Here is a 27,721-nt window from a genome sequence, read left to right on the forward strand (position 1 = left end):
ACAGCCTGGTTCCCGCATATTAACGTTTCATTAACATCACTGTTTCATTATTTAGTTAAAGAGAAAAACAACCATTGAATTTCATAAGTAACATAACCCAAACTCTCTGTTTTGATGCTCCTGAAATAAGGTTCAGCTCATCAATATCAAACAGAATCCAACCTGAGTGGAAAAAGATTAAAGGAGAAAAATGAGAGCTACAGACAATCTTAGAATATTCAGATTTAATCAGAGATATAGTTCAATCACTAGGCCTACATACATCCAATGTCCCATCTCAGTCCCATTTTGATAGTCCTGTCGGACAGAAGGCCTTCTGCCAGGCAGCTCCATAGAGGAAGAATGACATTTTACAGTAAAAAAGAAAAAGAAATTAATAAAATGTATGGAAGCTTATTTTTGATGCTGTGAGTGACATACTGTCAGTATCCTTTTTCTGATTGTTACTTTTTCTCTGGCAAATTTATTTTCTCCCTGATGAAAGAACGCACCAGGCCAATGTGCATACTTGTCAAACGTTTTATTTGTCATTCACACTAATTATGATATTGAATTTACAGAGGAAACTGTGGTACAAAGAAAGAAAGAAAGAAAGAAAGAAAGAAAGAAAGAAAGAAAGAAAGTCTTCATTAGAACTAACGCAGCAGTCCAGCTGCTCTGTGTGCTAGTTGTAATGAATTCTCCCGTGGTGCTGGACACAGCCATCACTATGTACAGCAAGAGTCTACTCTGACGTGGTATCTAGAGACTTCCTGTAGTGGGGGAAAAATCTACCCTATTCTTTTTTCCTATTTGGTAGCAGAAAACAGTGGCCTCCCCCTTCCCGCCCCCCAAAGAAAAATCCCCTGTAACCAAAACCAAAAAAGCAAACCTCCAGAACTTGATAGTTTCCCCTTCTGGAAATGTTCAGCATGACAGTGTCAAAGGAAAATGTGACTGTTCCAGTATGTTGCAGCATCTGTTTTGTAAACATATCCAGTAAATGCTGAACAAATACACTTTGATGCCATTCTGACAGGAGTGCGTTTCCCACTGTGTTCTCCTCTCAGACTTACCATACTGCCATCTCAGAGTGAAAGTTCAGTTTTTGTTTGAAAGAAAGATGTAACTATTGTATCCAGAATACCACAAATAACCCACAGATTTTTGCACATTCATTTCTCCCCTACCACAAAAAAGTGAAGAGTGTTGAATAGAGACCATGCTATAACTGTTTACAAAAGTGAATAAAATGTAGTTACTCTTGAAGCCTAAAATAACTAATTTGGAAAGAAATAAGTCTCACTACAGTATTTAAGCAAACACAAAGGTAAGTTCATTAAAAACACAGAAAAATGAAAAAAATGCAGAGTAATTACAAGCACTAACAATATTTTGCTATGAAGCTTTGGAAATCTATTTACATACATAAATACAAGTAACTCTGTTGATGCAACCCTTTAAGGACAAGGAGAAAAAAATGCCAAGTGATCAGTACTGACCAAGCAAGGTTAACAGAAATAAAATACTAGAATGTTATGATGCAGGAAAACAAGAAAGTGTTTTACTCAAACAGAAGATGATCCACTTTTCCTGAATCTTCAAATACCCTAGTGGAAAAGGTCATCCAGAAAGCAGTAATGAATGTTTCAAGAGTGCAAGCAATTCGGAACACTCTGACAAAGACTGTGGGCCATTTGGAGGAAACTGGTTTTCTCCTTTCCAGATGATAATTTGGCACAATTCTCCAAATAAAATCCTTAGGAGCAGTGATGCACTCTGGATTTGGCTCCACGTTACATAAAAGCTCCTTTACGTTGCTTTAGATGTATAACAGGACCTCTTGAAGTGAGCATAAATGTAGTTTAAGAGCAAAGTAATGGGCCTCAGAGCAATTGAGAACTGGGCTCTATATATTTATATTAATGGACTGATAAGGCTGCATCTGGACAAATTGTGTCTTGTGAAAGGAACACACCAGCTGACAGTAAGGGCTGTGATCAACCTTATTTTGTGAGGGGAGGGAATCCAAGGCACTCTGCTGAACGCGACTTGTGAAGAGAAGCACTAGTATTTTTTTCATTCCATTCCGCAACTGGGATGATAAAACTATATGTATGTATGTATGTGTGTGTGTGTACACATACACACACACATTATATAAATTTATATATGCACACTATAATTTGGAGATGTGTCCATGGGGGAAACGTTTTATCCAAATGTCCTCTTTCTACCTGCTAAATGTTTTTGGATGTGAGAGGAATGACATAAAAGCATTTTTACAGCCCCAAGAGCTTTGCTGTTTTTAGTGGGCCAGGGGATGGCTTCAAAAATAGAGGCCTGAGGAAACTGTAGTTTCTCATAAACAGTTGAGTGAACACACTGTAACCCACAGTGATTAAACAGATTAATTGCACGGGATAATAAACTTAGATTTTCCTCTGTAAAGAGGATGCTTCTTTGGTCTTCTGTGCTTGACATACACAGAGAGGTTAGCCTCAAAAAATTATTTGCTAGCAATTATCCCAAACGAGACACTGAGAAATCCCAGGTTTTTGTTACATTTCAATAAAGACATGGGGTAAGTGTGGGAACCAATGCCGCAATTTCTTATACAGTTCACACCAGGGAGTGCAAAATTAAACCTCAGATTTAAGGCAAGTGTGAAGGAAGTACAAGTGTAGACATAAGAAATGTTAAATATTAGGAATAATCTGCAGGCCGAGGGATGCCATTTCTCCGTTCTTGTGAATCACTGCTGTTTTAGTTTCAAAAGTGCATAGTACAATACTATGGGCTTAAATGAACATAGTCGAAATCAGTTGTGGCTGTGGCGACAGACAGGCCTGGGAGTGTATGAACCGCATAAGCCTCACTTCTACCGCTAGGCCAAAGTCACCCAGCCACCGGCAGCCATGCCCTCCGCAGGGGGGCAGCTAGATTCTCTCTTCTTCCTCACTTTTGGGTTCATGCTCACAGTACTGTGCACTTGGGTGGTCCAGCCACAAGGTGGATGTGCAGCCTGTCGTAAATGATGATTTTAATTGCACAGCGACAGTTTTAGGGTTTGCAACAGAGCTACTGTTTAGTGATGAAGGACTTTTTTTTAGGCTACTGAAGAGGTGAGATACCAGCTAGGTAAAACGTCACAACAGGTAGGGTCTCCATATTTCCATATTCAGCAAGGTCTCCATGTTTCCAAAATATACTTTTAACTGTCCTGATATAACCTTTGATGCTTTCTGCCTTTTTGTTCAGAGCATACTCTCAAAAAGGATAAATAATACTATGCTAAACACAGGCCATGTATGTATTTTAACAGAACCATTTTGAACTTTTGCTGAGATCTCTTGAAACACTCCCTATTTTCTGCACAAAAAAATGACCTTATTGACAATGTAAGATTCTTCAATTTGTAACTTTTCCATACCAAAGTGCTACTGCATCTGACTTAAACAAAGAAGCAAAATCATATAAAAAAGAAAACTTGAAAAACAAACGGTTTTAAATAAGTCCAGCTGTTTCGCTGCCTGCAGCCAAGGATCTTTTTAATTTGAATCCTTTTAATTTTTTTTTTTAACATCAAACACTGATCTGAAGTCCTGCTTTCAAATACTCTCTGAGTTGACCTGCAATTGTTTCACTCATTTAAGAGGTACATTAAATAACAATCAGATCATTTGGAACGCACACGTGTCAACATCAGCAGTTTGTAATTAATGAGTAGTACAACAACTGCATTCAGACCAAACCCTCAAATAAAATAGTGCCATAAACTCTACAGTGACATCTGATATGTTTGTGCTGTAACGATGGGCAACAATGACGACTCTGTATTAACATGCTGTTAGTATAAGCATTGCATATTTGCTACAGGACAGAAAACGTTGTGCACCAGTTTTAAATATCCTTCCTCTTCCCTCAGAACGTGGTGACTGTGGAACCGTTAAGGTCACTTCTCTGCTAGCCTGTTTTCCAGATGAGTTTGACAACCCTGTTCAGTTCTATTTATTTTGTGATGCATGAAATTAATCTATTTTCCAGTATGCTGGAACATAGCTTTTGTACTGCACAGAAATCTTGGCACCATTAAGCTAAGAGCAAATCTCACACTGATTCCATCAGAGCCAGGATTTCACCCTGGCCATACTAACTGTGCGTGGGTTTTGCATTTGAAAGAACTTTGAGGCCTCTGCCGGAGTTGTTAGGAAGACCAGGTAAGCTCAGCACCAGAATGGGGCCTTATGAGGATTTATTTAGTTAAAGGAGTATTCAGTCTGCTTTATGAACTATGTCTAACCTTATTACTGATCCTGAGGTTTGCCACTGGCATTGAAGGAAAAGTGGGGAAGGGGTGGGGAGAGATGACTCAACTGGATGGAAAGGCACAGAAATTCAGAGAGATTTTGGTGCCCAAATCATTTCAGTGGGAGTTGGGCACCTAAATACCTTTGAGGATCTGAGCTGAGTTAGCTGAGTAAAATGAAAGGGAGATAATTGTAAACAATATTTGCAGGTAATTAGGAGGTCACTTTACCCATCGTTATTCCAGCCTTTTTCAATGTGATAAATTTAACTTTGGCTGCTACCAAAAAAGGCAATTGCTGATCTTTTTAATATAGGCATATTTAAATAATAATAGTATCAACAAATAAGAAAAGTCTAAATATCAAGCATAAATATCAAGGAACTCATTAAAGTAGTACAGTAGTTGAAAATGACCCAAGGCTGTAGCCGTTGTATTAAAAAAAAGTCCAAGAGAAAAAAGTTAAATTACCTCATTGAAAAGGGGCTGATTCTTTCAGTTGACAAAGCAAGAAAGAAGCAAGCATGATTAAAACAAAAAAAAAAAGTTAAATCTTTTTTTTTGCAATTTATAAGGTGCCAAGAGAAATAAAACAACTTAGATGCAAAGCAGGATGAGTTGCATCCTAAAAAAACCCCAAACAACAACAACAAAAAAAACCAAAAACAAAATAACAGCAATAAAAAAAATCCATACTCTTTGGAATATACAACATGGTTTAAAAAAAAAAAGAAAAAGTAAAGTCCAACATATAAAACCTCTCATTCACAGCATTGCTAAAACAGAAGCGTTCACAGTTTCCCTCTGGGAATCTTCCTATACTTCCTTATAGTTATACGTCCATAAGATGCAGTAAACTCACTAAGATTTTGTTAGGTTTTACATCTTAAAAATAGAAGTGAACTGAAACTTTCTTTAGGGCTGTGGAGACCTTCAAATCCAGGCATGTTTGGAAGCCACAGGCCTGAACACAGACTGAGTATCTGTCTACCCACCCTCATGACCTATAGACCACCAACTTAAATGTCCTCCTTTCCAGAAGTTCAGCCCTCCGCAAGGGGTACTTTGTTGGAATGACTTCACCAACCACACAGCTGACTGGCTAATACGTGCATCATTCCTGGAAGCACTGACTTCTGGATAGTTTGCTTCTGAAAGTGATGTATAAACATGTCAGGGCCCACAAGCAAGACAGGTGTTTATGGAATACCTATGGGCACTGGTAAATAGAAAGCACATTAGTCCTGGCCCATAACTACTTAAAATTCATTCAATATGGTCGCCATACTGCCTCCTCTAGCCTCGCTGTGGTACCCATGTTAGTAGGGGAGTTGCTGTGGCTCCCTTCTGCCTCGACCACATCGCTTTGGTTTGGAAGGTTGGGGTTGAGGAGTGTCGATCCCGTGGAAGCATTGGTGCAAGGTGGGTGGATACGTGGCGGGGACCGGTCTCCCCCAGAGATCATGGAGAACTGATACGACCCCGCAGAGGTCCCGTAATAGAGGTGGTAAGAAGGTGAGCTGGTCTGGAACGGGCTGCCCTGGGCCTGAGATGAACCAGGATATGGAGGTGGGAGATACGTGTGGTATCTTGTAGCCGTGGACATGGCAGACATACCGATTCCTATCCCTGAACTGACGGGTGTTGGAGTGTAGGTGAATGCTCCTGGGTAGTGCATCCGCGGATCAGAAATTGAGGGAAGAGTGGAGAATGAGCGATCAATTCCTACCCTGGGGTCACTGAACGCAGTCAAGTCTGAAGCACCTGGATTGTAGGGAAGGAAAACAGAGAAAACGTTAAACTGGCAGAACAGAATTTCACTTTTTTAAGGTGATAAACAACAGCCAAACTCTCTTCTACAATGAACCAAAGGAGTGCTGTTACTGAAAGAGCTACCCATACCTGATCTCTAATAAAGTCATTGCAACACTTGTAGATCTGGATGTTTTGGATTAATTTCAGTAGAGTGGCAATTAAAAAGGAGTGCCAAGCTCTCACCCTGTTTTGAATGTATATGTGTTTGCTCTTACAGACGTTACAGCACATAGAAATATTTACACTTTCAGTGTGTCCTCATGCTCAGTGACTGGGTGGTGAAACAGGGACAAAGATCTCAAGTTCCTTGCTCTGAATCACATGCCTCACCAGTGACAATGAGGAGACTTAAATTTAAGCTGTGCAAGTTCTGCATAGTCTCTCCTTGCAAGCAATTTTATTTGCTGACTCAAAGGGGAAGCTTTACAGAGCATGAATTGCCCTTTAGGTACACTAACATAACGTTAGGTTTACACACACAGATTTAGCCCTTCTGTTAGTACTTAAGAATACAGCTCCATGTTGACTCTTAACGCTACCAAAGTCAAGATTAACCAGGTTCATTTAAGGTCTTTAAATCTGGGTCTTCATAGAATGTCTACATAATCATTACAAACTTCTGAAAATCTTTGCTGTAATTAGTATGTAAAAAATGACAACATTTCTAAAGCAGAATGATTTATACACACATACACACACACACACACACACACACACACACACACACACACACACACATATATATATATATATATACATATATATATGTATATTTTCATTTGTACTGGAAACCTGTTTCATCCAGCTGAGCTAAACACTTTATAGGACGGTCAAATTCTGCTTCCCTTTGTTTGACCCCAGTGAAAGTACACCCGGTCCCACCATTTCCTTCCCTGGTGTGTGGGGATTAAACGAGTAGAACAGCTAATGGCCTCTTAGAAAGGATCTTCATCATGACTCAGATTAATGGAAGGTGTCAGTCCCTAGAGTTGGCAGCTAAGCATGATTAAAATAAAATAACAACAATAATAATTAAGAAGAAATCTTTTCCAGAAGACAACTTCTCCCGTCAGACAAGGCGCGGAGTTTGCAGAAGAGGAGCCATGCACTGAAGGAAACACTCATGAGAAGAAGCAGAAACAAAACAAAGTTCTTGACGACTGTGACTGGACTTAAAGCTAGAGCAGGCAAACTGCAGTGCCAGGTCCTGAAAGCTCATCAACCACACAGCCAGAACACTTCACTAAATTTCTATACATTTCATAGAGAAGCTCTGATACAGGCTGTGCATTTTAGTTTTGAGTTTCTCGGTTTTTTTTCTTCTGGGAGATCAATGGGACCCTGAACACTCTTCCTTGCCCTATACCCTGGCACTTTTAGATTTAGCATGGCAAGATACCCTATGCTGTAGAATGGCAGGAGTAGCTTCAGAGTAGCTAAGGTTGAAGGTGGCCTCTGACAACCTGCCAGACTTCAAATGATCCTTCCACACCTCCTTCCTGAGAAAGAAACCAAACTTACTGGAGTTGCCTAGACACATCACTTATCAGATGAAGGTTTCTTCTGCTCAGTTTGACAAAAAGATAGTAATGAAACTTAACATGAAGGTGTTTCCAGTATGTCCTATATCCTTGCTTTTCCTTTTGAAGCACTGTATCTTTAGATAGTAGGGCCTAAAAACATCAAATTTGGTGTTTACTTTGATAGAGAAAAATGCCTTAGACGGCATGTGTGTGTGATAGTAACAGGATTAGGGAGAAAGTGTTGCAATACTGAATGACATTTAAAATAGAAGTAATATTTCAGAAGCCTTATAAAAACACTTAAAATGTGTAGAGGTGAACCTCGATGCACATAATTCAGATAGGAAAAAGATAACACTGACATGTGAAAGAAGCTCTTCTCGGTTCCTTCAAGAGTCATGGAAAAACCATGCCTGCCCCAAGGGAAATCACTTTGACCAGGGGCACATAAAGAAGAAATGCGCCCCAGTTCCTCTGAGGTGCTGCAGTGCTGCTGCTCTACCTCCACGCTCACCACGTGTCACGAAATGAACATGGCATGCTGTTACCCCACATGTACGTGTCTGTCTTTTGTTAGACTGTGCATTCCTCGGGGCAGAGACCATGGTGGGGCTTGGTGTTTGTACCACATGCAGCTGGGGCTTGGTGTTTGTACCACATGCAGCACAGTAAGAGTCCTGGTCCACAATGAGGATGTCTGGGCACTACAGTAATGCAAAGGTCTAATAGTAACAATAAAACATCTCTGCAGAGTGATGAGATCAGTTTTCAGACTCTCATTATGCTGTGAATAAAGTGAATTTGGGATACGTGGTATATTTCTTTTTCAGTAGAATTGGAAGAGATCTTCCTCTGAGTGATCAATCCTCAGTTTATGTGGAAGGGGAAGGATACAGACTTCCACTGCAGTGTACAGCACTGATAAAGTTCGATTAACAGCTCCACTCAGTCTGGATTCACCTATGCCCCCGCCACACACACACACACACACACACACACACACACACACACACACACACACACACACACACACACACACACACACACACACACTCACACAAACACATATGATGCACCCCTGTATTCTGTTTGAAAATCAAAATAGCTGATAATCATTATGATTTCAAACAAATCTGTGAACAAAAATGACTTTTCTAAATAAAAACCTTGACGAAATAATTTGTTTTATTTGAAAATTTCTGGTTGCTAGGAAGATCTTTTTTTTCCCCTTCTTGGTTTCCTCTATTTCTGCTTTTTACCAGTGGATAGGAGTGCAAGAGGAGGGAAACACTGGAGAAAAAGTAAAAAGGGACCTTTTTCATTTTTAAAAAGTTTGGTGTCTCAATGAAAAATGAGGATTTTTTTAGACTTTTTTAAAACAAGAATTTTTTGCAGAAACATTTCCTGCTTTTTCAACTTGCTCTCAAGATATAATTAGCACCCAGATCTAACAAATAACTTACTTTTGGTGGGCATCCTCCATGTGGCTTTTTCAAAGCAGGTTCTATTTGACAACAATAGGACAGGCTGGAGCACATTCAAATGATTCTCTCTGATCTCAGAAGAAGCCCTGAGTATTCAAATGAGAGCAATATGTGCGCCCAAATGAGATATTTTTCAAAAAGCTGTGAGTGAATTTGAATTACGTGGCGCTCAACTGATTTTAAGAAAATTCCTGCTGTTGAACACACACACGTTGGTTCAATATGTGGGTGTTAGACTCGGCAGATGGTCAGTTGTGCATAGTGCAAACCGAAGGGGTAGCTTTCACCTCTGTACTATATTTTTATGCTGGTTTGTAAAGCTCTGCAGTACAATTTGGCAAAGATGTAACGTGACAATACAGTGCAACACTTTTAAAATGTCAAAAAATCACCATCCTGCATTGAATGTGTCCACCCATACTCTGGTCTGAATTTTGAGTGAGGGAAGGAAACAGAACTGAAATATCTGTGGCATTCATTTATTGGCAGATATGATAGGTCTCCAGCTCTCTCAACTATTTTTACAGATCCATATATCTTCCAAGTGGCTAATGCTACTTTTTCCTGCTTTGTTTTTTTTTTTTTTTTGGACAATGACATGTTGTGCCCCAAACCAGATTTCTTTACTCTTTGCACAAATCCAAGTGAACCATCTGAGAAGGCTGCCCATGGAGGGCCCAGAATATGCTTCAATGCAATTGGAGAGAAGCTGTGACAGCATCCTAGGACATTTCAGTCATTTTGCTTTGGAATCGGTCGTGAGGCTTTGGTGAGACCCAGTGCAGAGGACTACTTTTAAGGAACTTACTTGACAGCCGGCTTGAAAGCTCTGCAGTGAGGGACGTCATGCCGCTAGCCCGCCCGGGGGATATCGGAGTGGCAGGGTGCACTGAAGGCGCTGCAATGGAGCCCAAGTACTGGTAGGACTGGTCATAGGACCACGGCGGAGATGGCTGTACTTGCCTTGTATCTGCAATGAAAAAGAGACCTATAGACTGTTTTGAATGATAAAACTTTGCAGTCAAATATGCGAAGCAGACCACATGGTGGAAACAGAAACTTAAATGCTAACATAATTACATTTCAGTTCCATAATCCCCTTCGTCAAGACACCTTCAGATGAAACACTTTCTAAAATATTATTTGTGCTTCTGTGGGTTTTGATCAGTTGAATTTTGCTTGTGAAGCTCTTTGATATTTCACATTGATGATGGTCAGGGAAAAGCAGATTAAGCTTTCCAAGGTGAAAGACTATTCATTGCTGATACGCATTAGTATTTCAGGCTGTGTGCTCACTGTACTTTTTGCCACAAAGGCATATCTTGCATGGCACCAAGAAGACAAAACTACTGAACTGCAAGTGTTTCTGTGCGTGTATAAAAGTACAGAAAAAAAAGATGGAAGTGTGTGTGTGTTTGTGAGAGAGAGAGAGAGAGAGAGAGAGAGAGAGAAAGAAAAATTAGGCTCCTGAAGAGGGCGGATTCCCAATTGAATGACTAGGACTGAGGAATTGGACTCCCTTAATTTTTTGAAAATCCTCGGCTTAATGAAGTGAACATATATTTTGTATAAATTATGTATAAAATACAGGAACGTAATTCAGAGTGGTGAGTGACCTACCCTCACCAGCAGTGAGGTGAACTCCAGAAACAAAATCCTGTACACAAAGCCTATGGAGCTGCTAAGCTGACAATGCAGTTACCCTGTGAGCATAGGCCTTCTATAGAAATTTCTGGTTCTTGGAAGTAAATTCTCAGAATGCATGGGGATTTACTTGCATGGGACAAAACATTAACCTATTATTTTCTAGCCTCAGGAGTAGTTTGGCTGACGGTTGGAATTAGAGATGTATGGCGGGGAGTTTGGCCAAACCAGTTGCACCCATGTAGAAACAACTCTGTTTTGCTTATTTAATATTTGCATACAGAGCTGGTGTTTTTCAATGTATAGAAATGACTAGTTTTCTTATAACTCAAAGTGAGAAAGATTCTTTCCTCTCCTGTCACCTGCCCGCAACATTTTTCTATCTTTACAATTTTCCTCAACACTAAGAGCATTTTCCTGCAGCTTCATCTAGATAATTGTCTTTCTAAAAGAAGTAAATGTTAGACAAACTGCATTCAGATAAAACTGATACCAGCATGCAAGGGAAATCTCCCAAGTCTAAGATGAAGGACTTTGATCTTCCATCAGAAAGGCCAGCTGGAAATTATTATTTTGCTGTGCTTTATGGAGAGGAGATTTACATTTTGTTTACTTCAACTGCTAGAAGGGAAGATATATACGAAAGTCACAGCCTTTAAAAAAAGACTACCAAAGTCATTTGCAGAATAAACTAAATTCTTCTAAAAATTTTCCTTCTGAGCAACATATTCAAATTCAGATATTATTAATATTTAATTTTTTTTTCAGGCAGACTTCCTTAAAAATGAATTCAGTTGACTCAGGTTGTTTTAAAAGCAACATCCAATTGGATTCCATGGACATTAATACAAACATAAAGGCACAGGCACAAAGCCTACCATATTCTGAATTACAAAATCATCTCATTGTTACTGTATGGTCAGTGTTTATTACAGATGACAGGGAAACAGATGAGGGAACGCAGTCTCCAGTGGTAGCATTAGAATAAATACCACATGGACTTTGGCAGAGTAAGCTTTGTAATGGTACAGCACTGCGTGTTTCAGTTCTAAAACGGGGATAAATCATTGCCTCCCTCAATCAGCATACAATCCCATTGACTGCGGTTCAGGGAGTGCTAAAAGCCCGATATGTGCACTTGGATTGCTCTGAGCCAGGAATGGAAACTACATAGTTTAGTCTTCCCGCCACTGAGTCCTTGGTGCCTTCTGCCAAGATTGACATCAAAGAAGCCAATGACTTCTCGCTATCATGCCTCTTGCAGGGGCCTCTTGCACTGCCACTGCAGGACGAGCTGCCCTTTGGGACCCCGGACACTCTACTTCTCTGCCTTCTTGAGTGGGAGGAAACTCCTTTTTGTTCCCCTTTTCTCTGCTTTGTGGTTGCAGAGAAGCTTTTTCAAATGAGGAGTCATGAAGTGCATCCTAAAGTTGGCCACTTCACCAATATTTGTTCTGGTTTTTCGTTTGGCACCTGAACCCCTTTGACTGGAAATGTTTTACGACTGCTTTCAGGTGCTCTGCCCTTAGCATTGAAGAGAAGAGGGGAAAAGTCTCCCTCTCCAGAAGAGTTTTCATGGAAGTGAAGGAGGTGCTGCCACCCAGCCTCCTTGTTTGAACTGAAAAGAGAGAGGATACTCACTGTTTTCTCCCGCAACAAACCTTCCTTGCCTGCTGGGGCAGCTCTGTTCTGTCTCTATCACTTTTCTCTTGTTTCTTACATTGCTATCTCTTCAGGACAGGGGCTATGTTTTTGTCCTGCACCTTGCCCAGCACGTGTGGGACGCTGGTCCATAAAACAGCCCCAGATGCCATAAACATACGAACAACAGTAAGAAGAAGTAAGAAACAGTAAGCCCAGGTGCCATAAACATCTGAACAACAGTAAAAAGAAGAAGTAAGAAAAAATAAGAAAAGCAGCAGCAGCAGCAGAAAGGGAAGTGGGACCTTGCCACAGGTTTACCAAACACTGAAAAAAAATTGAAATGTGGTCTCTCCTCTTTAGTGCTACTAGAATTAGCTTTGTGCTATGTCCTGACTAGAAACTGGATAATGGACGAAATACATTTCTACTAACATCCAGAAAGAGACAACCACCATATCTGACCGCATCCATTTACAGTGCTACTGACCTCTGGGGCATTTGAAACAGTGGCAGACAGCCTGAGAGACCTCCATTATTAAGCTCATAATTCCATCAAGTTTTTCTTAAGTGAAAGTTCTAACTGCCAATCAATTTTACTTCTTGTTACCTATATTCCCAATCCCTACATTTGCTATTAGGTATCAAAGACTGGCTTTTTGAGATCAACTGCTTCACGTAGCATTTTTACGGCACCAATTCAGTACCAAGAGGCTGACTCAGCTCCCAGTATAGGGCAGGTTTGCATTTCCAACAGCTTCAGTAAGATCTGGATTAGGGGCCTCAAATACTATTATATTTTCGTGATACCTGGTTTTCTTCAGCTTTCAGTTTACCCTAAATTAGACTGGAACAGTTTCAGATTTGCCACAGGGCTAGGCTACTCAAGAAAGGCAACTAATTCTTTCCAAATCCATTCTTCTCTTCTGTTTCCTTCTTTCAAAATAAAGAACTGCCCTTCTCAGAAGTTAGTAGCTTGGCATGGGGAACTGAATGTGTCGGTTTGTGTAGCTGAAGTGAATTGGTGAAAATATGTTGAAAATAAATGGGAGTTGCTTCCCAGCTCAGAATCTCTCTGAAGAGATTTGCAGCGAGAGCTACTTCAACAAAGGGAAATAACAGGGCTTTGGGCCCACGCCGTTGTATAGCCAAACAGGATTCCAGAATCATTTAAAAGGAGATCAAAATAGCATGAAACCAAGGAAGTTGCTCCAGTTGGTGATCTGTGCCCAGTTCTCCTGGTATTTCTCCCATTAGCAAGTACTTTCCATTTCTGCTTTTAATGGTGTGAGAAAATATATTTAAAACATGAAAACAGTTATTAATTGCAATAAAACACTCCAGGGTGAGAATTATGGTGCAATAATTCACACCTTGTTGTGTAGTCACTAGCTGTCGGCCTCTAGCCTTATGCCTAACAAGCTATTAAGCAGAAAGTATTGAACCATCTTTCATGCCTTGTCATGTTTTATTGCTATGAAAAAGTGGTGTTCGGCTTGTCTTAAAAAGTTGTAATTAAGCTGTACAAATGTTGCATAATGTTTAATCGTTTAATGAAATAAGCTTTGCTTAGAGACTCCACGAAAAGGCCGTTCTCCCCCCTTTCACGGTGCTTCTTGTGGTCCTTGTAAGCATTTTTCCATTGGTCTTCGCTGTGGAAAATTAAAATAAAACCTGAAGAAGGTGGACGTCTGCTGGTTGTGCCTTTCGTTTAGCGGTGTCGCTGTCAGCTTTTTATCAGTAGGTGGCAGTGGAGACCTTGCACAACCTCATCGTTGGTATCTACTGCAGCGAGCACCGCTTGGCCTGGCGGCACGGTGCAACCCCCGCGCCCTGCCAGGGCCGTGGGGAGGGCCCAGCCCTGCGCGACCACAACTGCGGTTGCGGAGAGGACAGCGGCAAGGCTGGCTTTGAGACCCAGGGTGAAAAGCCATGTCGTGCATGAATAGTCCCAGAGCCGTCGCAGCCCTTAATACAACCTTTGCAACCCCTGTTAGTCATTCCCACCCCAGATGCCTCCAATCCAGCTCTCCTCTGCTTAGTGATTACATAGAAGTAGCATCTTTCTTACGAGCAGTTCTGGCCCCAGTGGGTATCCCAGAGTACAGGCATAGGAGAGATGTATGCGTCCAGCCAGAAAAATACCCTTGCTCAGCAGAAGCAGCACCGCTAAGTGGGGAGAAGAAACACCTGCCAGGCAATGGAGTTATCCTAGTGTGACACAGGACCTATTTCGGCTTTGAAAGTTGTTATTGATAATGAAGTGGTATAAAAAGAGGACTCTCTTCATGCTGAGAACACAGGATGAATGGATAAAGCCATCAGTCAAAAAAACAGCATATCTCCTGAGCTTCGAACAGAGCACCCTTTTGTCTATAAAACTGATCCTGAGCACACAGGACAGAGACGTCACTGAGATGTAATAAACATGACGTTCTGGGAAGCTATTTCTATGTGATTCTTCTTCAGAGGAGGCACGTACTTTGAGACCTAAAAAATTACATCCCTCTTCCCCCAAAAGAAAACACCCTAAACAAATGCTGTCAGGCACTCAGCAGCTATAAATCAGCGTGTTTCAATGTGGCTGCAGTGATTCATAATGCCAGGCCAGGATGCGACTTGAAAATGTTTGTTTCTATCACTCTATCATTTCTATATAATAAATAAGAATAATCCATACTTGGCTATCTTAAAGAAATTCCCCACCAGATCCTATCTCCTAAACACAACATATTTCTTTTTAGTCATATTAAAAGCTTTAGGCTTCAAATTCAAATCCGATGGCAGGTACCACTGCACCGATGAGACAAAAGGAATTATGCTCAGTGATTACGTGGATGTGCCCGCCTTTGCGCTGGACTGGGTCCCATACACCTCTGAGTCTGATTTATGCCCTGAGAGTTCAGCGAGAGACAGCTCTCAGTGTGTCACTGCAGGTCAGACACAGCTGCCTGAGCATAGCCAAGAGGCGCAGCGTAGCCAAATCTCAGTATGATACAGCATGTTCCTGGAAGCTCCAGAAAGGAGCAGCAGGATGTGAGTCAGGGCGTTGTGGTGCGAGTCAGCATCGAGGCTGAGCCGGCCGTGGTCTGAGACGGAGCAGGTATCCCTTTGACTCAGCCCACGTTTCCACTTTCCTCTTCCAGCTGAACTGCAGCTCCAAATGTACTGCCTGGAAGCCGTGTTTCATTCCTCTCCCCTCCACCTCAGATACGATACCTGCTTAGTTGAAAATACAATTATCTTGACACAGTACCTTCTCCAAGTGATTTTACAAAGCCAGAGTCAGGGGAGAAAAGGGAGTCAGCCCAGCATACCGAGCAGTTAATTAGCCACTATCTCTATCAGTGAAAATCCCATCATCCTTGGCATAGCGAGATGAAGATGAATTGTGAAATGGCTGCTTCTGTTGCCAGACATTTTTCTCAGGTCGCAAAAATTTCTGTCAGTCAAACGCAGCAAACCCCGAAAGTCACATACCATCGAACTTTGCAATTCCTCCACCATCCTGGCAAGCACTTTAAAGGCAGCAACTGGCACATGAGATGGGGTGAGTGAAAGCTGGGATTAGTTTGTTGGTGTCAAACACAGAGGCAGATAAGGAAGGACAAGGGGCTTTAACTACTTGGGAAAGCTTCTTTTGACTCTGGGATTTGGTGCCCTCTTCCCCTCCCCGCTGTCTGATTTGCTAATCTTTCTGAAAGGAAACAGTTCTTACAGTGTGACTTTCCTTTCCTCTGAGTGTAAGGCAGGAATGATCTTGATGAGACTTGTTCATTCAGAGAGGTGTCTTGCTTAATAGGGGAAGTGGACTGTGAGCACAGCAATACTTTGGGTAGTTCCGTGCGCAGGAGAAAGACGCAGCCTGCCTGCAAACTTCTTTTTGTTCTTTCCTCTCCTTTTCCAACACTTCACATGCCTATCTCCCTCCTCTGCCTTGTCTTCCCACTTGCTTGCTTTTATTCCTTCCTAGCCTCCAAAGCTTCGGGTGAAGGTATGAGAAGCACAAGGGGCAGTGACCTGGTCCTGCGTGAGAGTGAGCTAGCCTGTCTCCAAAGCAGCGCATCCAAAATGACTCAGTCTAACCTTACCCACTCCAGCCCCAGCAAATCCTCAGCCTAATGTGGCACCGTGAAAAGGTGTATCATCTCCCAGCAGCTGAAAGAATTAGTCAGTAGCTTGAATAAGGGGGACTTTCCAAAGGACAAGTTCATCGCTGGCAGCAGCAGCAGCAGCAGCAGCCGCTGCCGCACAAGGCTGGTATTCTCATACCTCTCAGCACTGGAACATGAGGAGCTGGAAAATTACAGAGCAAACTGTAAAATTCCACCAGCAGCTCCGTCGCCCTGCGGGGTGGTTTCCCTCCGTGCGCCGGGCTGGGGAAACCGCTGTCACACCACGGAGCCACCTCCCCGCGCAACAGCTGGGAGACAGGCAGCTTTCACAGAGGTGGGTGCAAGCTCTGATTTGTCCTGAGGGAAAGCTTTTCAAAGCCTTGTAATTTCCACTAGAAATGTAAAGGGACTGAGCGTTCACTCTTCTCCGTGGCCTTGAAAAGCCCCTTCTAGATTGCTAACAGGTGACAGGGCTTATTTTGGCTGAGAACAACAGTGACAGATATGTCTCATATCTGGAAATTTTTGAGTTACAGGGGAAGGGGAAAACAACAAACAAACCCCAAGCTATTCTATGGAGGAGCAACCTTTGGCAGAGATCTCCAGCCTCAACGTTTGCTTTCACTTTATTTCAATATTTCTGTGGTTTTGTGGAGCATTACAAAGGCTAGAGAAGTTCTAGACGCATTTAAGCCTCTACAAAATCTCCTGCGAGATATATGAATGAGAGAATTTCTGCACAGCTGAGGTATCAGACCCTTGCGAATAAAGGAGAAAAAAAAATATGAGCTTCAAGCAGAAACCTTTCCAAAAACAGTTGTTAATGCTGTTTGCTCTTGCAGCTGTGCTTAATGCTGATGCAGGACTTCCCAAAATATGCTAGGTGCTGCGTAGACACAGAGGAAGGTATTAGCCCCTGAAGAGGAATAAGCATATAGTAAAAAAGACCATGAAAAAACACAGACAGAGTGGTGTGATTAGACGCTGGGATGCCGAGTGCCAATTCTACTGTTCGCTCCCCTTTGTATTCATTTTCTATACATAATCTACCCCCGACCGGTCTTCTGTGGTGCCCTTATTAGTAAGTTAGCTCATTTCTTTGAACCAGTGCACTAGAAAGGGTCTTGGGGAAGAAAATGGTGCAAATCTGTCAGCGCCTTTGAGCATATCAATTCTCCAGTTCTAAATGTAGTGAAAGACTAGAAGTTTTATATGAACATTTTCAGCCAGCTTTTCTTTAGAAATAGATGGCAGGGAAGGCAGAACACCAAATGAATGCATACTAATAGTTTGTTTGAATTTCTTTCACTCTCTTCATGTCCATGTCAAGAAAGTAAGTGCTCTAATGATGTTAATATGCCTGGAAATGACACCAAAGGCAACAGAGGAAAGCACCTGTTCTAGCTGTGTATATTTTGGGCATAGAAGGAAGGGGAAGGAGGGAGAGAAATGTATATTCTGTCAAGTTTAAGGTTGCTTTAATGAACTGCCTAAACAAACAGAACTGCATGTACACTACGTGCAGTAAAGAAACAAAATGAGGCATTTTAATAACGGTAACTGGCTGGGGGCAGGAGGTCCCCTAAAACGCTACTCAAGTCTCATTTCTACAATCAGGAAGCGCAGACAGCTCCAAATCCTGACCTGTGAAAACTCTGATTTCACAATCAACACAGGTGCTGTCCAAGCAGGTTAGTACATAAGCTGCTCAAATGAAATATAAACCATCTCTCCTCCTGAGTAAGCACACTCCTTCTGGGCTGGCGTCACTGTTGCTTTGAAGAGCATGATGGCATTATGGGCAAACTGCAAAGTCTCACAGTGCCAGTGACACACAGAAGTTGGAAAGCTGAGTTTTGCAAATTAAGGATGCATTGTTCTTTGTCTGCTGAGGTATGACTCACCCTGGAGAGCAGCAGTTATTTATTCAAGAGGGAGACTCCATTCCACCACCCCATCCTCCTCTTCCCTCCCTCCTCACATCAATGAGGAATGAAATAAAAGAATTCAACCTTGACCTTCCACTCTTTTGGCTCCCCGGGAAAAGACATTCAGGCAGACTCTATGCCGCGGCAGTGTTTTTCCCTATCTCTAAATGTACTGTTAAAGCACAAGCTGAAACAGTGAGGAAATCAGGGACGGATACCATCTGGGTGCCAGCAGTGAGCAGATTCTTCACCCTTCGTTCCACTGTGTCTAGTCTGGGAGATCGCGCGACACTGAGAAGAGCCCCGTAACACAGGCTGAAGGAGCAGGAAGGTGCAACGGTGACAGTACACATATGTGCGTACATGCACGCACACTTGCCTATTTGCTGCATGGCACCGGAGTTTCTCTTTGGCTTCAGAGGCGGTAAGGAGAAAGCAGGTTGCTGGGCTGCTGCTGGGAGGGTGTATATTTGCAGCAACCTGGTTAGGGACTAGTGGATAGGAGCTATGGGGAGAGTTACCACTCCCTTAGGTGCCTAGGTTAAATCCACACCTAGAAATCACATCTCTCTGAGCCTAAAGAGGGATAACATGAGGACTATGGCAGCTTTCTCTGACCTGGTGCCACGGTCCTTGTGACACGCCTTACCAGATGACTGGGAAGCTATATTCCTGACTCACCTCTCTGCTCCCTAGCTTCTCTCATCGTCTGGTCTAGGCCCCTGGCTGCTGCCTCTCCTTTTCGCCTTTCCCTGAACCACAGTAGCATGCGAGCACCTCCCAACTGTTAATTATTCGATCCCTACACTGCCCTGCGAGGAAGGGTATTGTTACAATCCTTAGTTTAGCAGAGAGAGAACTGAAGCACACAGAAAGCAAAGCTCCAGATCAGCAGAGCACTCATGGCACAGATTTCAGTGCCTGGCTGACTCAGAGCACATGTGAATTACCTGATGTCACCCTGAGAGCAAAAGTTCACCTGTAACAACAGCTTGGGGGAGACATATCCACTTTGTCCTGTTAGCTCACATCCTGAAAGTAGTCTACCTGAGGAAGCCGAGAACTCAGGTAAGGTGCAATGCTCACATCAGAAGCAGGTAAATTGGCCCATCTCACTACCCTGTTGCTGGTACCTGAAAGAGCTGGTTTCAGCCTACCTTGGATAGGCAGATAATGCCCTACAAAATGCAGAAAGTGTAATGTTGTCTCCTGGTGTCCTGACTCTTGGAGGTGGATTCTTCCCACCTGAGAGACCTACGATGTAGTTATCTACCTCTGAGCTAATTGTCTAGACTCCCTTTATTGCCAACAGGGTACAACAGGCACTTGTGGGGTGCAAGTCGTTTCCTCCTAAGGGAGACATCTAAGACAAGCCAGATGAATCATATCCACTGAACGTTTATTTCTCTACCCAGTTACAAGAATTCTACATGACTACATCCACTGGAGATGCATAAGGTGAAATGAATCCCATCCTGTCTATATCTCCAAAGTTTCTCTTTTATGGAGCAGAGAGAGACACAAGGAATTGGCAAGATATCCCCTAGGCCAATACCTGGAAGTCACGTCGAGGAATATTTGCAGACGTGGGGCTACTTGCACCTTCCTCTCTAGGACAGCACCTTCATGCCTTTGGGCTAGGCCTGATCCTGCCAGTCCTGGGAGGGCATTACTGATACTGTGATGCCCAGTTCCTCAGCCACTGAGTTAGCAGGACTCTGACATAGGGAGCCTGAGTTCAGAAAGGCAGTCATGGGTTCATGTCATAGTGAAACAGTTGCCTAGCTTTGTGTCTATGTTTCAAGATAATTAAATATGAAGTTGAAAATTCCTTAGATGAATTATTGGAAAACAAGTAGCACAAAAAAAAGGAGTAGAGTTGAGTGAGGAAGTCACTACAGTCTTCTGGGAGACAGAGTGATAAAGGAATCTACAACATGGCCCCAGGTGTCTCAAAGGTTGCTCCTGATGACGTGAACTAATTACACCATATTAAACTTCTTTAGCCTGCAGTTAAACAGAAATTCCCCCTCAATCTCTTATTTTATATTTTCAGTGCTATTCTCCCATTTTTCCACATGCAAGTAGTATAAGAAAAAAATTACTCTCTGGAGTTTAGAGTCATTTTATCCATTACAAAACACTGACCTTGACGTGAACTAATTAGGATTGCAATAGATTACTAATACAGGTTGGTAAGGTGGAGTTTTGTCAGTATAAAAGGGGCCTTTGAAGATAACAGCCATTTGCACTTTCATGATCTCATCCCAAGTGCTCAGAAAAAAGCCTATAAACTAATACAGTAGAATTCATCTAGGGGCAATCCCCACACACAACAGAGTATCGCCCTCCAAACGCTTATTCTGGATGGCAAATGAAATCTGCTTGGATTCTTTTAAATTCCAACACAAATCAGGATTAAAACAACTTTTGGTAATAAGCAGATCTCTGATGATCTAAAGACACACTGATTCATTTTATTGACTTAGAAAAAGTAAGTGACATATCAAATGCAACCTTCATACTTCAGCAACTGAGGTCACCTTGAGAAAAATGATACTGAGCCAGTGGTATGAAACCTCTCTCCAGAGTGCAGCTTTGATTTACAAGGTGAAGTAAGGTCTTCTCCATGTGAACATATATTTGTAAAGTGAGTTAGATTTAGAATGCTGCATAGTTTTTTTTTTTTTAAGTAGGTAGCTAAAAAATTGTTGCTCATTATCATACTAAACAAAAACAGACTTATTGAAAAGAATATTAAATGATCTGCTCTTCTAAACCACCAAGCTGGTTTTGAGGAGGTCTGCAAAACTGACGTGGAAAATGAGTTAAGCCCAGAAGTATGTGCTGAAAGCCCCAACTCTCTGGACTGTCAGGGGCGTTCAATCCAGAACTACATTTAAAATACCTTTTAAGAAATGCTTTCCTTCCTTTATGAAATCCCTTGGCACTTCCTGTTTAGCTAAGGAATGCGCCTTCCTGTAATGCTGTGGCCACCACAAATCCTACGTAACCTACAGCACCAGGGGATGGCAGAAGGACATCTCTGTGATTCTCCAGTGAATTAGAAGAGGCTAGAGGATTGCACTAAGAGGAGGAAGGTAAGCAAAAATTTATCTCCTTGTTCAACTCTTCTCCACAGTCATGGGAGCAGGAGTGCTCAGGATGTACACTGATTTCTGGCCAGTTTGAATGTTAGCTCTGCTGGCCACATTTACATGCTGTATTGGCTGATTTAGAGCAGATCAAATCTAAATCTGAAGGGCAAAAGACAGAGGCAGCAGGAGCTTTGAAGTTAAAAGTATTTCTCCCTCCAGTGCTGCTGCAGATGCCAACCACAAGTTTGGCAAATGAACACACACAGAAGTGGCTGCCGGACTGAAGCCACTCGGCAGTGCTGCCAAAGCAAGGTGCTAAAACCGAGACCCCTGAAAAAGCAGGCACCAAGCTTTAAACGTGCAGGGCGCTCTCACAAGTGCCCCATGCACTCACTCCCTGTTGGGGCACTTGGAGAGACGTCTGCCCCAAGTGGCGCGCCATGCAGTAGGGCTCTTCTGCCCCCAGAGGAAGAGGCAGGGGTGCCCCGAGGAACCTGCGGGAGCCTCCGCGACGCTGCCCCTGTGCTCATGGCCGCGGAGCTCCCTGCCCCTGCTCCCACTCATCCTTTGGGCAGCCCAGGCTGCTCAGAAACACTCACGGTAGCCCCTAACTTTAGGTCCCCACCTTTAAGAAAAGACTCGTGGTTGCTTCTGGTTCGTGTGCTACCAGACTGGATGGAGTAAGCGGTAACATCGTTAAGGAAAATGGTAATCTAATATGTAGGAAAAAGTGCCAATACATGTCAAATGTTGTAAAATGGCCTATATGAAAGAAAAAACGAATTCATATTACTAACCAACAAACAGCTGTTGTATTGCCAAACTGAGGAAGGTTTCTTTTTGGAATATAGGAAATGCACAATGTTTTATATAAGTAATAGTTTTGCATCGCTTTCTGTACTAAGCATCTTAAAAATTAACCACCAAACCTTTAGTATTCTAAACACTTTCGAACGGCTTGAAAAGTCTAGGTTGCTGTAACCTCTTTTCAAATTATACCTTGTGACTGGTCTGTCCACTCAGAAGTATCATGTAAAATTATTGTTCCTTCTGCTGACAATTACAGACCTATAAAACACTTACACCTGTGTCAGAAATTTTTTAGAAACTTAACTAACCACAGCTAAACTCCTCTGAATGTGCTGAACTGAGCAGTTTTATACAGCTGTGGCAAGGAGAATAAGATTATGAGTAAACATTATAAGCAAAAAGAACAATTCTCCATTTACTACTATATCAAAGCTAAACCTAATCTTGACATGTACGCAACTAAATATTAAATAATTATTGTTTTCTTTTATAACAAACATCACCAAGAGTAAAACCAAACAAAAGCATTTATATTTAACCTAAGAATCCAGTGTGGCAACAAGAAACAAATTTATTTTACATTTGGGAAAAAAATTCTCCAAATGAAGATTTCAGACTAAAGTCTTTTGCAAGTTTGTCGTATTTTCGATTATGTGTTTGCTTATGATAAAAAAAAAAAACTTCAAAAATTCCCCGAAAGGAAATGTTTTATGCCTAAATTTTCAAAATCAAAGAACATTGTTAACATTTTTGAAACATTTATTTAAATTCAACAAGAAATGAATTATTTGTTATTGTCTTTTGGCTGTTGTTGATATTTGTGAACTGCCAAAACAAAAAAGAACTTCATTTATTTGTGCAGCTCTTTAATCTGTTTAAATTAATATGCTGTATTACTCATTTTTCCCCAACGTGATCCTAAATGATCACTTAGCTGAACTTGCATTAGTATCTTCTGCCAGTGAATTAAATAGAAAATGGTTTATTCCCCTCAACCTCCAGCAGCTCTTCCCCCATCCTCACATACTCATTTAGCCAGTCTGAACTTAGAGATAAGCTGATGATGAGACACTAGAAGGCAAAAACAGACAATTACCTAGGCAAATGTTTGAAGGATTTGGGCCCTGGGGCAAAAATGCTATTTACTAAAGACTGAAAGCGCCATTTGTACTTAGTACAACCAAGTGCGTCTGAACTCAGCAGTTCTGGATAGTGGCCACCAGTGGACTCGGAGCAAGGTTTATAGGTGCAAGATAACATCACACTCCTGTCTGCATTTCATCACCCCAGGGCCTTTCCTGTATTCTTAAACAAAGGCATGCAAGTACCAACAGAAGTATATTTTACCATCTGTCTTAATGTTCCTTCATTGCATAGTTAATCATTTGTTTTTATGCTGAAGACCACCCTGACAAAGTGTAAGGACAGATCCTCAGCTTGTCTAATTAGTAGACAAATGTGAACTTACACTGGTTGAAAATCCGTCTTTTTGTTTAATTCTGTACCTTCTAAAACTCACTGGCTATGAATACAGATCCAGCGCCTCACACTTCTTTCTTTCCTGCTTGCTTTCCTCCTGAAAAAGTTTTCGGGGAAAAGAATGCACAACGTGGTAAGAGTCAAGATGGGGAGAAACAAGACGATGCTGCATTGCATTTCATGCCACTCCTCCCAGGATCCATGTATACAGTCATGTCTGCATAGTCACAGCCTAGAATCAGTGATGATTCTGGCAAAAATGGGAGCAACTAGGATATAGGAAAAGCATAAAAAAGACAATGGGAAAGCTGCTGAGCTGCACAACCAGTCTTTCACCTGTACTCATGGACCCAATCGCTCTCACAGCCGTGTGGCATACATCTGCAGACAGATACGCCCACCGCAATGTGCCTGCCAAATAAGGAAGAACAGTTAGCCCCATATACACAGAGACATGGAGACAGGCTGGAAGGCCACACTATATTTTCAGGCTATTTCAGCAGTAGGGAGCAAACTCTTATTCCAGTGACATGCTCAGCCATAGGATTCCTGTTTGAGTTGGTGAAAAATTACCATTAACAAACACAATGGAAAAAAAACCCTGTGGGACAGGACTACAACCCCTGCCTCCTGCTTGTCACTTGCCCTCTGTGGGAAGAAGGGCACAACAGAAAAGACAGAGAAAGGCCCAGACTACAAGTACCACCTGACTGGAACAGAGCTAGAAAACAAATCTGTCTTCAATTTGACACAACATTTTAAAAGAAACAGCCAACAGCAGAGTTTTCAGAGGTTGCACATCTCACACTGGGGCAAAAGACCTGGAGGAGGGAGTGTGGACGAAAGGAGACCACAAAGGCAAAGACGGACTACTGAGGCAAAAAGCAGACTCAGCTTTCAGCTCTAGGGCTAACAGTGACTGGAGTCAGTCTGATCCTCCATCCACGCTGAGCTACTTCAGTGCCAGGAAGCGGAGGACTTCAGTCACAGTGGCATCTGAGCCCAGCAGCTTTCACAGCCACTGAGTTCTCAAGAAATAGCCCCAAAGTGCTAGGCAAATGATGCAGGTGCTAGGTCAACTGATAAGCACTAACCCAGCTGTAGGTAAACTTTCCAGAAGGTGTGCATACCTGAGTGCCTGTCTCCCCTGTCTAAACAACCAAGCATGGTCCTACAAGATAAGTCCTTGGAGATCAGTCCTTATCCATATTTAAGTGTCAGGATTAAGCTATACTCTTCATAATCACTCCATTGGTTTTGTTTGGTAAACATATTTGCCAAATAAATAAAGAAAAGAGGGACATGCTGCATCAAAGCATGGGGAATGTGTCTTGTAAGAAGACAGCATTTCCTTAGTCCTCCCTTTAATTTTTTTCCTTCGTCTTCCAATGTGAAAAATAAGTTGTATGACAGCCTTTGGTGGAGATGTGTGTAACAAGGCCTTCATTGTCTCAGACAGGTGTGAGATTGGAATTGATTCAGAGCCAACAACCCCAGTATCAGAGCCAGCTCTGTGAGCTGAAAACATACACCAACCATCCAGTAATACCACTGAAGCCAGCCAGAGACTCAACAATTTAAGGCTTAACACACATACAACATAAATCAGATGAGGATGTACCAGCCAACCGTCGACTTCTTGGGCAGATGCCTGCAGACTGTCTGTGCAGATCAGACCTTGCCTGTTTCGGTTATTGGAAATATATATATATATCTTTTTTTTCATACAAAGATGAGAGGCTGGGTGGAGCAGCTAGCTCAGACACATTTACATTTGCCCTGTCTTGCCCCAACAGCCCTTTTTTGCTTGCTGTTTGGAGGCAGCATTTCTTGTAAAGTCACTTTATTTCAAGCACAGGAGGGAAGGAATTACATCTTAGGGAAATGTTTAATGTACAAATACAGAAATCACATGGACACACATTTTGCATGCACCACCCTCATGAAACAAAACCGTTCCCTTCCATGGGAGTTTAAGAGGCTCCGAACATGATCAGACAAGCACAAGAATAAGCACAGCTTTTTTTTTTTTTTCTTGTCACGGATATATTTTCTTTGCTTTTCCAGGAAAACCTGCTTTTATACTCTCTCCTTTCTACCTTTACTTCTCTCACCTGCTCCAGCCTAGTCCCTAATCTAGGTCTGGCTGCCTCAGTCACCCAGGTGGTGGCATCAGCAGGCAATGCAGATGTGAGCAGATGGCCCCCTGCTCCACCCCCCCACCCCCAGCCTTAGACAAGCACAAGGAGAGATCCCATGTGCCACAGGCAGCTTGGCCCCAGAGACACGCACGCAGCTGTCAGCGACGGATGACCTGCAGACGTGCTGACGACGGCCTGGCCTTTCACTGCTGCCTCCATCCTGGAGGTGACACTCAGACTCTGCTCTCCCTGGTGGCTTCCCTGCACCCCTGTACTTACGGGTGATGAATTACAAAGCTTAGCAGTTATCTTTCCCAGCTGTCCATGCCATGCTCACTCCACTTGGTCTGCTCCATCTTTCCAAAGAAGCCTGTCCAGTTTTCCAATACCACGTAAGGAAAGTGCAACACACAGGCGCACTGGTAATGCACCCACAGGTGCACACACAGTGTTTACTTCCAGCACATTTTGGGTCTGAGATGCAACCCCCTGATAAGCGGCTACTTTGTCACCCTCCTCTCCCTGTGTACAGTCTTAGCCACCCTTGATCCTGCAGTCCTCTCTGGTGACAAATCTGGCCAGGGTAGGGAGAGAGATGAGTGACCTTCTGAGACAGCTAAAAACCCTTCTTCCAGGCAACGCCAACCCCCCAGGTCTCAGGGGAGCTTACGGTGTTCGTAATGCGCTGGCAGCACCCATGTTACAATATTTAAAATTAGATATACTTCGGCAATCTTATACAAATGGCAACTGAAATCACCATAAATGCTACACTCGTTCACCTAGCTGTAGATCATCATTACATGAACAAAATAAAGCATCGCTTCTGACAAAACATTGTCTTCTCTACAGTCTAAAGAATATGGCAAATCACAGCAACTTCTTTGCATACTGAAAACTTACCAGTGAATAAAGCAATGAATATGTAACTTTTTTGCGATGCAAAGGATTTTTGGTTTCATTTTCTTTTGTTGGTGGTAAATGTGATGAATGTGATCTGAAGAATGATGAATGTGATGAATGTGATCTGCAAGAAGCTAAGGAAACCTAGACTGACCAAATCATATCTAAAAGCTGTGATAATTATAATTATTCAAAAATGCAAAGGATGTAAAATAAAATGGTAAGATTCTAAAGCATATCTAAAGATCCAGTTCCATTTTTCGGTGCTACATTAGAGGTCTTCCAAGTATCTCTCTTTGCAGAGACTGCTCAGCACTTTCTGAAATCCAGGCTCCTGGAGTTGAGCACCAGAAACTGGAAGCTCTCAGAATAACCGATCTTGAACTGAACACCTTGCCCAATGCAGTTAAAACGAGCAAATCGCTGAAACAGCCCAAGCATTAGTGTTAAAAATCAAATCACAGCAAACACACAAATTTTATATGGTTCTTTATCCTGTGCTGATGTTTCTCAATGCTTTTATGTGAAGAGATGTATAAATAAAATGAAAACAGTCAGATGGACAATCACCTGTTTGAGTATATAATGTGTACTTCACATAATTGTTTTTACACAGCGCACCTAAGCACATTGTTCTTTGCGTGTAAACAACCTGTGTTTACAGGGGTCATAATGTACTGAATATATAGGAGAAACTTATTTACAAGTTTACTTGTAAGGGCGTACTGTGTTCTCAGTCAAGTAAAAGGAGTCATGTGAGCCCTTTAAACACATGGGAACATCACAGAGGATCTGCTGGATGTAATATGCTTTTAAAGACACAGCAGCAGAAGTGAAGGTATAAGAAGGTAT

At 42.2% G+C, this 27,721-nt stretch overlaps 1 protein-coding gene across 6 annotated transcripts in view; it reads right to left on the reverse strand.

The window, feature by feature from the left end:
• Positions 1 to 503: 503 nt before the first annotated feature.
• The window catches only part of RUNX1 (RUNX family transcription factor 1), a 176,732-nt gene continuing 149,514 nt past the window's right edge, over positions 504 to 27,721 (reverse strand). For 4 of the 6 annotated variants that reach the window (XM_068913360.1, XM_068913369.1, XM_068913379.1 and 1 more), the window contains 2 exons: positions 9,919 to 10,098; positions 504 to 6,052 (listed from right to left, as the gene is read on the reverse strand). In XM_068913360.1, coding sequence (XP_068769461.1) covers positions 5,559 to 6,052; positions 9,919 to 10,098 — 674 coding nt within the window. In that variant the 3' untranslated portion in view covers positions 504 to 5,558. The remainder of the gene's footprint in view (positions 6,053 to 9,918; positions 10,099 to 27,721) is intronic. The other 2 variants (XM_068913385.1, XM_068913354.1) reach the window with 1 other exon arrangement.

Source organism: Struthio camelus, chromosome 1, assembly GCF_040807025.1.
Source record: "Struthio camelus isolate bStrCam1 chromosome 1, bStrCam1.hap1, whole genome shotgun sequence".
NCBI lineage: Eukaryota > Metazoa > Chordata > Aves > Struthioniformes > Struthionidae > Struthio > Struthio camelus.